General features: G+C 55.6%; 1 protein-coding gene across 3 annotated transcripts; it reads right to left on the bottom strand.

The window, feature by feature from the left end:
* Window positions 1-1,393: 1,393 nt before the first annotated feature.
* ALOX15B (arachidonate 15-lipoxygenase type B) lies at window positions 1,394-11,127 on the bottom strand. Of its 3 annotated transcripts, XM_004594769.2 has the most exons (14): window positions 10,981-11,127; window positions 10,668-10,890; window positions 10,326-10,407; window positions 5,192-5,314; window positions 4,904-5,007; window positions 3,955-4,127; window positions 3,627-3,773; window positions 3,346-3,549; window positions 2,877-2,963; window positions 2,621-2,790; window positions 2,376-2,497; window positions 2,193-2,293; window positions 1,943-2,113; window positions 1,394-1,573 (listed from the first exon to the last, which is right to left on the bottom strand). In XM_004594769.2, exons 1-14 carry the CDS (start codon window positions 11,125-11,127, stop codon window positions 1,394-1,396), a joined length of 2,034 nt encoding a protein of 677 aa, XP_004594826.2. The 3 variants fall into 3 exon arrangements, with proteins under 3 accessions (XP_004594826.2, XP_004594827.2, XP_004594828.2); XM_004594770.2 differs by lacking the exon at window positions 2,877-2,963; XM_004594771.2 differs by lacking the exons at window positions 2,376-2,497; window positions 2,877-2,963 and having other exon boundaries at window positions 2,193-2,294; window positions 2,635-2,790.
* Between the last annotated feature and the right edge of the window lie 1,220 nt (window positions 11,128-12,347).

A 12,347-nucleotide genomic window follows, 5' to 3' on the forward strand; every position in this document is an offset into this window, starting at 1 on the left:
GTGAGGTCAGGATCCAGCTGTGGAGGGCTTCCACATCTGGGCAACAGGGCAACCCCAGGAAAATTTGCTACACCTGGGCAGGGGCCAAGAGCGAGCGGCAGACCACTAGATGCCACCTGCTGGAGTCTAGACGGGGCATCAGAGCATTCTCTGAACCCAGGTGGGTGAGGAGTGCTTTGGAGCTAGGCGCTGTGGGGGCAGGGGTGCATGAAACAGACAAGGGCACACTTGTCCTCTGACTGGCTGGTTCGTCATGCATCCATCCATCGCTCTCTTCATCCAACATCACTGGGTGTCTCTCATGAGATGGCTCATTGTTCTTACCTTATCTTCATTTCATTGGAAAGGCAGAGGACAGGAAGGAGAGAACAGAAAGAGAGAGAGACAGAGAGAAACCACCTGTTGGCCCCTCCCCGAATTCCTGCCGTGCTTGGGGGCAGAGCCAGGCTGAAGCCAAGCTGTAACTTATCCAACTCTCCTGTACAGTGGCAGTGACCCAAGCAATGAACCCACAAGCTGCTGCTTGCTTCCAGGCTGCACCTGCGCAAAGCAAACAGTGGGCTCAGAGCGCAGACACTCCAACAGGGGCTGCACATGTCCCCACTGTGGTGCTCAAGGACATCCCTAGGGGCTGAGTGCATACAGAGCCATTTCTTTTTTAAAAAATAATTTATTTATTTAAAGATTTATTTTTATTGGACAGTCAGATATAAAGAGAGGAGGAGAAATAGAAAAATCCTTTGTCCGCCGATTCACTCCCCAAGTGGCCGCAATGGCCAGAGCTGAGCCTATCCAAAGCCAGGAGCGCGGAACCTCCTCTGGGTCACCCATGCAGGCGCAGGGTCCCAAGGCTTCAGGCCATTCTTGACTGCTTTCCCAGGCCACAAGTAGAGAGCTAGATGGGAAGCAGGGTTTCCAAGACACCAACTGGTGCCCACATGGGATTTCAGTGCATGAAGGTGAGGACTCCAGCCGCTAGGCTACTATACCAGGCCCAGACCCATTTCTTGTGTTGCTTTGAGCAGCCTCTTGGTGGATACTATGGGAGTGCGTGGCCTTGGCCAGTGGCAGGCATTATGTGCTTGTCCCCATGCTAACCCAGAACACAAGATCAGTTAGACCCTGGTGGTAGGGCGGGTGGGGAGGGATGCCGCGCTGGCATTGGGCACCTGGGAGTCCTGTGGCATTCTGTCCCCGCTGGGGAGGTGAGGATTAAGGCTTCTGGGTTTCACTGGTGTTTCTGGTTTGGTTGAGGGGGCACTGAGTGTAATAGGGCCTGTTGGTCTGGCCCAGGTGAGGCACTCCGGGCCTCACACTGGATGCAGTGCTCTCTGGCCAGGAGCCACGTGGCCCAAGGCACATTGGCCCCCTGGGGCAATGCTCTCTGAGGGGCTTAGATGGAGACGCTGTTCTCGATGAGCGGGGGGTCCAGGTAGGTATAGGGCAGTGCCAGACCCCGGTTCCGCTCTCTGATGTCGCAGGAGATCTGGGCCAGGCGGCTCTGGAAGGCGGCAATGCTGCACCGTGGGGCCTCCTCCGTGAAGTGCTCATCGGGGTATGTGCCCAGGGGCCTCTGGAGGACAATCACAAGGTTGGCTAAGAGGCTCTGACCCCTGACCCCTTATCCTGAAGCAGCCTTTGACTTATTTCTACCCCTTCTGTAAGTACATCTCCTGCTCAGGGTTTCAAAAGAGCTGGCTCCCACATTGTCTCTGCAGCCCACGAGCATCCCTGTGTCCTCTCCTCTGACCGTGTGACCCTCATTATGGACTGTCCAAGGCTTGTGTGTGTCCTCCCCCCAGGAAGGGCCTGTAGGGTGAAGGGACTTGTGGCAGTGCTGTGTCTGGGTGACAAGGACATGCCCTCCCTTGCCTCAGTCTAGCCGGCCTGGCTCTCAACCCACCCTACCGCTCCTCACCCCTCACCCCTGCCCCATCCTTACCCGGTCTCCCGGCTCCTTGCTCAGCAGCCAGAGAGCAATGATGATGTCACACGTGGCATTGACAGGTGGAAGGGTAGCTATGAAGCCCTCTGGCCTGGCCTGGCCTTTGCACTTGGGTGGGGGCAGCTGCATGCTGGCCGGCAGGTTGGGCATCCAAGCACAGGAATCAAACTGAAGACAGAAGGGGGAGTGGTGAATGAGGTGTGGGGAGCCGGCGACCCACCTCCTGCCACCGCCACTCCTTGCTCACCTGCCCTGCACTGACAGCGGAGTGCTTGGCTGAGCAGGTGAATATCACCATGGTAACATACTGCACCAGGGCTTCCCGGGTCTCCAGCGAGGAGGGGAAACCTGCTAGAGGACATGGGGGGCTGGGGCTGCTGTGGTCCCAACAGAGTCGCACTGACAGGCTCGAGGACCCAGGTCCCTGTACCTGAGCTCTCCCGCGATAGGAAGCCTTCACAGAAGATCTCCCTCACCCATGCCTGGAGCTCACTGTCCTCCCAAACAGACATATCACTCGGGTAGTAGGTGCTGACCATTTCTGAGACGAAGCTGCAAGATGCGGCTGGGCTCAGCCCTTGCCACCATCCCTGTCCATACCCAGCCCTCCTCCTCTCCCTCTCTTTCCCAGTCTTCCTGCCCAAGCCCCAGGCTCTCTGGGAGCAGCCCCCTCACCGCTCCACAGCCTCCCAAATCCGCAGACCATCGTCCCTGTAATAGTAGCCGGGGATGTCTTCAACCCCTCGGGAGTGGATGTCTTGGGGCAGACACAAGGTGGCGTAGTTGAGCTGTTCCATGTTCCTCTGTATCAGCTCTGAGAAGCCTCCAATGCCCAGGCCTGTGGACTGAGGGAGGAGAGGTGCCTCAGCCAGGGGCAGGAAGTAAGTACTTGTGAGGGTGAGGTCACTCCCATGCCATGGCATCCCCTTACCTTGTCCACCACCTGCCCCGGAGCAATGAGCAGCTGGCGGGCCAGCGTGTTGATGTGCAGGGTATACCGCATGTGTGGGATCAGCAGCTGCGGTGGGTGGGGGTGGCAGGGGACAGCAGTGTTGGGGAGGGAGGTGGCCCAGACCCCCCCCACACACACAAATAGGCCCCAGTTTTTTCACTGGACAAGCAACAGGGCGGGGTGGGGAGCTGGGTGCCACCAGCTCTGGTGTGGGAGGGGGCGCCCCTGTGTGAGCATCAGGTCATTTCGTGAAAGGAGGGGCTGATTCGTATGACAGCAGGACCCTTTCAGCTCAGACTTCTGGGATTTCCTAACCTCTGGGAGTTGAGGGCAGCGGACATGCAGAAATCCCACCCTTTGCCTAACAGAGGATTGCTCGGATCCCCAGGAATAATAGAAGGTGCAGCCAGCAGATGCTCCCATGAGTGTTCTGTGTGGAGCTGCTGACCTTGAAGAGTGGGTGGCAGTGGGGCAGCTGGCGCAGCATGGCCAGCGTGAAGACCTCGGGCAGCAGGTGTGCATGCAACAGGTGTGTGAGGGCCTCGTGCACAGAGAACTCAGCGTTGCGCACCCAGGTCTTGGCCAACAGCCAGTCCCATTTGTCGTCGCTAGGCAGGAAGATGGGGTTGTCAGGCCCAGGGGTTTGGCTGAGCTGAGGGGAGGAAGTGGCTATGAGCGGCCGTCAAAAAATCACTCAATGGGCCCCTCCCCTCCCCATCCCACTGAGACCTGGATGGCAAGTGGCACCAGGGGTCCATGGCCTGGGTGCTGATACAGCAGGGTGAGGGGGGCTGCAGAGAACTGGGGCCTTCCATTGATAACATTGGTAGGGATGCCAGAGAGGATGCCGTGGTCCACCAAGAACAGGGAGCCCCTCTGTAGGAGATGAGAAGGGAGTTGAGGGCTTTGTCAAGTGGGGTGGGGGCATGCAAGCAGTGGCAGGGAGAGGAGTGTGTTTGGGAAAACACACATAGGGAGACCCCTCTTTCTCCCATAGGAGGTAGGCCTCCCGCCCCATGCCTGATCCAGGATGCCACGTCCCTTCCCCATGCCCCACCTCTAGCTCAGCCTGCAGGCTGGTCCCTGGGCCCAGCACGGGAGCCACCATAGCATCAGTGACCGGGAAGTTGCTTGGGAGGTGGCGGCAGCGGCGGATCAGGACAGGGTTGAGGCCATTCAAGAACTGGGAGGCGAAGAAGGCATCTTCCTGCCAGTGCTCACACGCGTACTCTGCAGGGAGAGTTGGGGAGCGGCCAGTGGAGAGAGATGGGGACTGGTCACCCTGCACTGCCATACCACCACCACCAGCTCCCAGAGGGCTCCTCCTGGCTACACGGTGACTTCTTCTACCTGGGCACACTGTCCCTCTCTTAGGCTTCAGTCACTACCCCATCCCCAGCCCATGGGGCACCTGCCATCCATCTCCTTCGTGAGTCAACAGCCTCAAACTCAGCACTTCAGCTAGCACGTGGAGGCTCTGCCCTGGACCTCTCCCCTGCCTACCACCCCATGGTAGTAGGCAGCACCCCTCTCCCCTTCCCATCAAGCCCTGTGAATCTTGCACTCCAGTACATCTTGATCCGCCTGCCCACGGTGTACTGCCCACTGCCTCACCAGGCCACCACCTCAAGACTCATGGTCTTATTTCCACTCCTGCCACCAATGTCCACTCCCTCCCAGAGCAGTCCTTGGCTGCCTAGCAGTCAGTAGCCTTGCACTGCCCCGGGACCATCTCCAGTCCTGCTCTGACCCACCCAGCCCTACATGACCATGCCTGCTTCCTCCCTGCGCCCATCCTGCTTAGACCACAGCAGGTCGTGGAGTGACATCCCCTCTGCTGTGCCCCCTGAGCACAAGGACTGGGTCCCCAGCCCCACCCCAACATGGAGATGGGGAGGTCAGGGGTCCCTCTGTAGGGAGGTCTGGGCCAGCAAGGGTGTGGTAGTGCAGGGGCCCCAGGCACTGTGATCCTAGGAAGCGGCCAAGACCCAGCCCACGCCCCTCACCAACGGCCGGTGTCTTGCGGAAGTTGAAGATCCTCTTCATCTCCCTCAGACTCCTCCAGAGCCCCTTGCGGTCCAGCAACCCCTTGATCTTCAGCTCTGCACGCCTGTGTGGGGGTAGGCGAAGGAGTAGGATGCTAGAATGCTGGGCTGGGGGACCCTGCCCCATCAGCCTGCCTGCAGCTCCACGGGGTTCTTGATCAGTTCTAGCCGAGGGGTGGGGAAGGGTGGGTGACAGGAGTCCAGGGAGGGCTGGCCTTCCAGAGGAGGAATGCAGAAAGTCTTGCTCACACAGAGTTGAGGTTGAGGTAGAAGGTGGCACTCTTGGCAGCAGAGTATTTGAGGTTGAGGTCCAGGTCTTTCACCGTCGCTTCATCAAGGCAGCGGGGCCAACCAGGGGCGTAAGTCTTCCAGCTGAAAAGCAGAGCGAGAAAAGGGGTTTCTCAGGGTGCCTCTTGCCTGGGCCAGAGGGAACGGCAGGCCCCCTGGGAGCCAGGACCACCCCTGGGTTGGGCTGCTGGGGCAGCAGGCCTGGTCTCCCAGGGAGCCTTCTTTCCCAGGTCAAGGTTGATCGACCCAGTGGAGCACCTTACCAGGGTTGAGCCAATCAGAAGCCTTCCCAGGGCATCTGGGACCTGAGCCAGATCTGGATCATCTGAGTGATAATGTAAACATCAGGCAGATTGGCTAAGGTCACTCTCTGCCAGGCAGAGGGGGCCCTCAGAGAGGGAAGCTGGAGAGAATCGCCTGGGTCTGCCTGCGACATGGGCACCACCTCCTGCCCACACTCCTGTCCGTGGCTCTGTGTCCTGCTGATAAATTCCACCCCCTGATTTTTTCCTAGCTGCACCTGGGGTTAGCTCTAGCGGTCCCCATAGTGCGTCTTGCCCAGCACAGGCTGATTTGAGGTTAAGGGATTTTTAGAGTTTCTGGGAGGGACCCTCACTCTCCACGGCTTGGGGGCGGGGAAGAGCTGCAGCAATTTAGTTGGCTGTGGGCTAGGGCTTTGCTGAAAGCCTTTACGAAGCCAGCTCCACAAACAAAGACCTCCGGGTAAAATGGCAAAACCATCCGCCCAGCCAGCTCACTTACGCATTCCTTCAACAGCTGCTTTTTAGGGTATGAGCTTTCAACTTCAAAGAACAATGTGCACTTCAAGTACACTGCCACAGGGGGGCAGACAAACCCTACTTCTCAAGCATGCCGGCTGCTGCTGTGGTTTCCAACCCACCTAGTAAATTGCAAGAAGATGAAGGGTGGGCCTGAGCTGGCCTTTCCACCAAGCCCCTGAATCTGACACCTCACTCTAAGTACAGAGGGCCTGGATAGGCAAGAGTTAACTGTTACGGGCTTGGCGACGTGGCCTAGTGGCTAAGGTCCTCGCCTTGATCCCATATGGCCGCTGGTTCTAATCCCGGCAGCTCCACTTCCTCTCTGTCTCTCCTCCTCTCAGTATATCTGACTTTGTAATAAAAATAAAATAAATCTTTAAAAAAAAAAAAAAAAAAAAAAGAGTTAACTGTTACAAGAAGAGCAAGGACCAGCATGATGGTATAGCAGGCTAACCATCTACCTGCACACAGGCATCCCATATGGGTACCAGTTTGTGTCCTGGCTGCTCCCAGGAAGGCAGCAGAGGATGGCCCAATGTCTTGGGACCCTGCATCCACATTGAAGACCCAGAAGATGCTTCTGGCTCCTGGCTTTGAATTGTCTCAGCTCCAGCAGTTGTGGCCACTTGGGGAGTGAACCAGAGGAAGGAAGATCTCTTTCTCAAATAAAATCTTTTTTAAAAATCAGCAACATGCATTTACACAATGATAGGATTCCACAGATACGTTTGTTTTTCCATGGCACAGTCAAGAGGCAACCCTTCCTTCTCCTTTTTTTTTTAAATTGAATTAAGATCTGAAACTGATAAAGTTATATTAATGATTTCAAAATGTATAAACAGATAGGGTCAAGTGCTTACGTTTTTATCTTGCTTACAAAGATATGGCTGTCCCCATGGGCTTTGCCTGATCTCACAGGAAAAATACTATCAGAACCTGCCTATGACCACAGATCTCTTGTTCAGGGCCACTGATGATTTAGGGACTGAGCACCCGCTGGGCTGCCATCCTAAAGCCTGCCTCTGGGGTCCCCTTTACCAGAGACCAGGCTGAAGAGAAGCAAATTAGGCAGCAGGAGACCTATTAATGTGGCTTTACACAGTGGTCTGCTCGCAAGGAGACCCAGCACAGCCAGTCCACCGCCAAGCAGCACCTTTGACCAGGGAAGCCAGGGAATCAGACCCGCGAAGAGGGACGGCTTCCAAAGAGCCCCATCAGCTCTGCCAAGAGCCAGGCCACAGGAAACTCAACTCCCCTGGAGGTTGAAAGGCTCCTGGGTTGGAACCACAGACCCTATGGGCCTCAAGCTGAAATAGCCCTTTATTCTGCCCAGCTTCTGTAACAACAGATGCTATGGAGGGCATCACCTCAGTGACACTGCAGCTAAAACTGTCGGTTTCCATCTAGACACCTGCTCTGTACTAGCCTCCTATTCCAACCAGCTCACCTCCCAGTCTGCCCAGGTAATGGGAGACAGTGGGGTGTCTCCCCCCAAAGAGTCACACCTCCCTTATGTCTCTCCCTCATGTGAAGAGATAGGCACCCCTGGGTCTCGCATACACCTGGCCAGCCTCAGTCCCCACTTACTTATCACCCTCTCCTGTCAATCTGTCTTTTAATGAGAAAACTTGGGGTTTGGGTCCCTCCCTTTTGGAAGCCACCGTATGTTTAATCTGTTTGTTAGATCTGGTTGTTCCAGACTGGAAACAATGGAATTCTGGAATGTCAGGCATATAAAACCACAGATGGCAGCTGTTCCAGCTAGCCAGCACTGTGGCCGCTCTGGACATACCACATTCTGCTGGGTACCGGCGTGACCACAAGCCCCTACTCAGCTCGGGTAAGCCAGGAAAGTTGCTCTAACCCCTGACAGCAGCCAGGGTCCCCATAAGCAGAGGGAGGGAATGAGGGAGTCCGGGACTAGAACAAGCCAGAATAACTCCACCCTACAGCTCCTTGCCAGCACAATAGATAAATCAAGAGTGTTGGTTTTTTTCTCTCTGTTACAACCAGGCTCACGTCTGTCTTCCCACTAAGTGAACAACCTGTATTTAGCCTCCCTTCCTTCTTCCTTTTCTCCTACACTCTAGACCAAGCTATTTCTCCATCCCTCTAACCCACCCTGTCAAGAGATTTTTGTGCTGCTTTTGTATCTTTCTGGATGAAAAGTGCTGCTTTTACGTCAATAAAGCAGGTGTGGCAAGAGAAGGGATTGACGGGTGGCATCATGGTTTAGCAACGTAAGCCTCTGTCTGTGGCACTGGCATCCAGTGATACCCGTCTGAGTGGTAGCTACTCTACTTAATGGTCTGGGAAAGCAGCAGAGGATGGCCCAAGTGCTGGATGTACCCAAGTGTGAGACCTGGAAGAAGCTCCTGACTCCTGACTTCAGACAGGCTGAGCTCTAGCCATTGCAGCCACCTGGGGAGTGAGCCAGTGGATGGAAGATTGTCCCTGTGCCTTTCAAAAAAAATAGAGAAATCATATACATACATATGTATGTATAAATATATGTATATATGTATGTATATGAGAAGGGATTGCACACATAAAAATATGTTTACAAGATCTATTACCAAAATAACCTTGCCTCATTTTGGCCGTTTTTTCCATGATGGACAACGTCTCCTTCATCTCCTCTGTCCTCATAATCACATTGCTTCTACTCCTACCATGTCTCACGAAAGAATTTCAAAAGTCCTTATAGGAATGAATCACTCTACCCCGAGCCATCCCACAGGAACAAACCCAGAATGCCCTTCTTCTCCAGTGAGTCCCATCCAGGGTATAGATCAGCGCAGCCGGAAAGAACCCTGGGCTCCATTCTATTATCTGTGCCCAGAGTTAGGAATGATGGGCACAAGCCACCAGTCTGGTTCCACAGGCTTTAAACTGCCACAGTAAAACAGGGGCAGCCCCCTTCTGGGACTCTTGTCCTGCACGTCAAAAGACCAGCCTCTGTGGGGGGGTGACCCGTTTTCTGTTTTACACCTCATTCTCTGCCTTTCCTCTCAACCATCCAGGGAGCCAAGCCTGCCAAGGTTGGAGTGCCCAGTCCACACCCACTTCCTCACTTCTCCAAACTCCCTCACCCCTCTGAACCCCAAGACCCTCAAACTACAAAAGGCTCAGCCCATGCAAAGATGTACCCCTCCTGCCTGCCCGCAGGCCACTGGCCACCCTCTGAACATGTATTAATCTTTAATAAATGTGATTAAGCTGTGACTTCATACCCAATTTCTCTGTCCCGTGCCTCTTTTCCAACACTTGGTGCCCTGTTTCAGTCCCTTTCTTAACAGGCTTGGCTGCTGCCTAGCTGTATTCTGCATCATCTTCTGCTTTGCACTACCTAATAACCCAAACAAGACAGGTTTCTTCCTGCAGAGGGAAATCAAGATGTAGGAGGGGTTGAGGAGTTGGAGTGGGGGATTTGACGCAGTGGTTAAGACAGCAACACCCTGTATTGGAGTGTCTGGCTTGGAGTGCCCACGTTTGAGTCCCGATCCCATATCATTCCAGCATCCTGCTGGTGTGCACTCAGAGGCAAGCAGGAATGGCACAGGTGCTTGAGTCCCTGCAACCCATGGAAGAGACCTGCATTGAGTTTCCTGGCTTCAGTCCCAGCCAGTGTCATTGTAGGCATTTGGGAAATGAATGAGTGGGTGGGGCCTATTGTCTTTCTGCCTCTCTGTATATCATATGTATATTAAAGGAAAGGAGCGCTCAGATGAATGCCTTGCCCAAGACCTCACAGAGCTCTGAGGCAAGCTGGCCTGGGGCTCCACGGTCTGCAGTGCTGGTCCCCTTCCCACCCTGGGGCTGTGGCTGGCAGATTCGGTTCCAAGGTTTTCTGGGGTGGGTGAAGTTCATGACAAGTGTAGAATCACCAGAAATTAAGTGAGCCTGGGTCTGCCCGGATGCACAGCCAAAAACCCAGGGCAAAGGAAAAGGTCTCTTTTTGGATGGTGACCCTGGAGGGTGAATTCCAGGGACTGGGCAGGGATGGACACAGGCAGCACCTGTGCCAAAAAGATACCCCAGGGCTAGGAAGACACTAAGCAGGGTCAAGCAACTTCAGTGGCACCAGGGTTAATGACTGTGCCCCTCCCCATCCAGTAGGTAGCAGGGGCCTGGAATTTGCATTGCTAAGGACAGCTGAGTATGATGATGCTGGCTGTTGCTGCCTCACCCAGGGACACACTTCAACAGCGTGGACCCTTCAGGGTCTCCAGTCTGTGCCATCCTCTGCCACCCCATCCTGCCCAGCCCCATCCACAGGCTTCCCTGCCCCCCACATGCAGCCCCCTCCTCACCTGTACAGCTGGCGCCGGGCCTGCAGCTCCTCCTGACGCTGCTGCTGGAGCGCTGGGTGCTGGTCGGCCCAGGAGACCTTGGCTGCCGGAGGAGGGAGTTGGGTGAAAGCTGTTCTCCAGTTCCCCACCCACACTGCGCTCCTACCAGGTCCTATCTCGCCATTAGAATAATTATTCCCACGCTGGGTCGCCCCCTCCTTCTTCCTATTCCTCCCCCTACCTCCACCCTTCCCGTCCTCTCCTCTGCCCCCAGCCCCTTAGCCGCCCCCCAGCTAACTTCTTCCTTCTCCGTGATCTTCCTCCCCACACACCAGCCCCAGCCCCTCCCCGCTCCTTCCTTACCTGCCCCTTCCCGCAGTACCAGGCTCCGGGGTCCCTCCAGCCACTGGTAACAGGGGAAGCGCAGTGGGGCGCCCCGGGGCGGCTTGAGCTGTATCCAGCGACAGAACCAGGCGTCTGCAGCCGGGAGGCCGAGCGCTCGGGGCAGCGCAGGGGGCGCCAGGTGCACGCGCAGCAGCAACACTGGGCCCAGGTCCTGGGGCAGTGTCACCTCGAAGTCTTCCTCCTGCGGGCAGGATCAGCTTGTGGGTGACCCCTCCCCCGCCCCTGCCTAGTCCTCCATCGCCACCTCTGCCCACCCTCACCGCACACTCACCGCTCCCGCGGCGAACTCCTTGCCCAAGTGGTCCAGGCGCATTCGAGGGCTCTCTCCCAGGGTCCCCACGATGCTGATAGACACGCTGTCCCACGTACCTGCCCCGAAAGCCTTGCCTGTGGACACCCTCACTCCGAACTTGGCCATGGTGCGAGCCCGAATCTCCTCGGTGAGGGTGGCCGCAGCACCTTATGGTTCGTGCTGCGGGACACGCCCCGCCCCGCCCTGCAGCCAGGTCAGGCTGTTGGCACAGACCCCGCGCCGCTGGGTTGCAGGATGGGGCTACAAGGTCACAAAGGTTTTGGATGTGGAAAGAGAGGACCCGGAGGAGACGGCTGAACTGGGGTCAGGAGGGACTCGACATCCTCTGGAGGTTTGGGGAGCAAGACCTATCAGGGAGAGCTCTGGGCAGCATGCCAGGTTGGGAACCTCATGGGCGAGGACTGGGGGAGGGGAGGGGAGAGGAGGGAGGGGACACAGAAGCCCCTCCCCCTTGTTTATTTTCCCTTTGTTTTTTTTTTTAAATTTACTTATTTATTCAAAAGGCAGAGTTACAGAGAGGGGGAGGGAAAGACAATCTTCCATCCACTGGTCAATGCCCTAAATGTTCAGCAGCAAATGGCAAGAACCTCCTGAGTCTCTCACATGGGTGCAGGGACCCATCATCCGCTGCTTTCCCAGGCACCTTCTACAGGGAGCAAGATGGAGCAGCTGGGACTTGGGACTTGAACTGGTGCACATATGGGATGCTAGTGTCACAGGCGGAGGATTAGCCTACTATGCCACAGTGCCGGCCCCTTCTCTCTTTTTTAACTCTAAAACCTGTGCAACATCACTTTAAAATTCCCATAGCTCTTCTTGGCCCATGTGCATGTTTTTTTGTTTGTTTTCATTTAAGAACTTATTCTAAGACCCATCTCTGTGTGTTGCATGCTGTGAACACACAGACCCAGGGTGTGGTGGGGATTAAAGTGTGAAGGGAGTGGATAAGAAGACAGATGCTGCGCTATGACCCTGAGTGCTCAGAACACACAAGCTGATGGGGTGAGAAGAAGGGGGCTGCCTGGTGGAGGGAGTGGCACAACAGTTCAATTGGCTAATCCTTCCCTCTACAAATGCCAGGATACTGTATGGGTGCTGGTTCGTGTCTAGGCTGCTCCACTTCCCATCCTGCTCCTTGCTTGTGTCCTGGGAAAGCAGTGGAGAATGGCCTCAAGTCTTGGGACCCTGGAGACATGTAGGATACTAGAGGATGCTCCCAGCTTTGGATTGGCTCAGCTCTGGCCATTGAGGCCATTTGTTGGGGATTGGGGGGCAGAGAGAGTCAGTGGATGGAAGATCTTACTGTCTCTTCTCTGTAAATCTGA

This window comes from Ochotona princeps, chromosome 17, assembly GCF_030435755.1.
Source record: "Ochotona princeps isolate mOchPri1 chromosome 17, mOchPri1.hap1, whole genome shotgun sequence".
Lineage (NCBI taxonomy): Eukaryota > Metazoa > Chordata > Mammalia > Lagomorpha > Ochotonidae > Ochotona > Ochotona princeps.

What these genes read in the sequence shown, in the direction of transcription:
- ALOX15B (XM_004594769.2), bottom strand. Translation starts at nt 11,127, where the DNA reads ATGGCCAAGTTCGGAGTGAGGGTGTCCACAGGCAAGGCTTTCGGGGCA. An exon ending in GGTACTGCGGGAAGGGGCAG is followed by an intron (nt 10,408 to 10,667) that starts GTAAGGAAGGAG and finishes CTCCTCCGGCAG; the next exon opens with CCAAGGTCTCCTGGGCCGAC. An exon ending in CCTATCGCGGGAGAGCTCAG is followed by an intron (nt 2,294 to 2,375) that starts GTACAGGGACCT and finishes GTCCTCTAGCAG; the next exon opens with GTTTCCCCTCCTCGCTGGAG.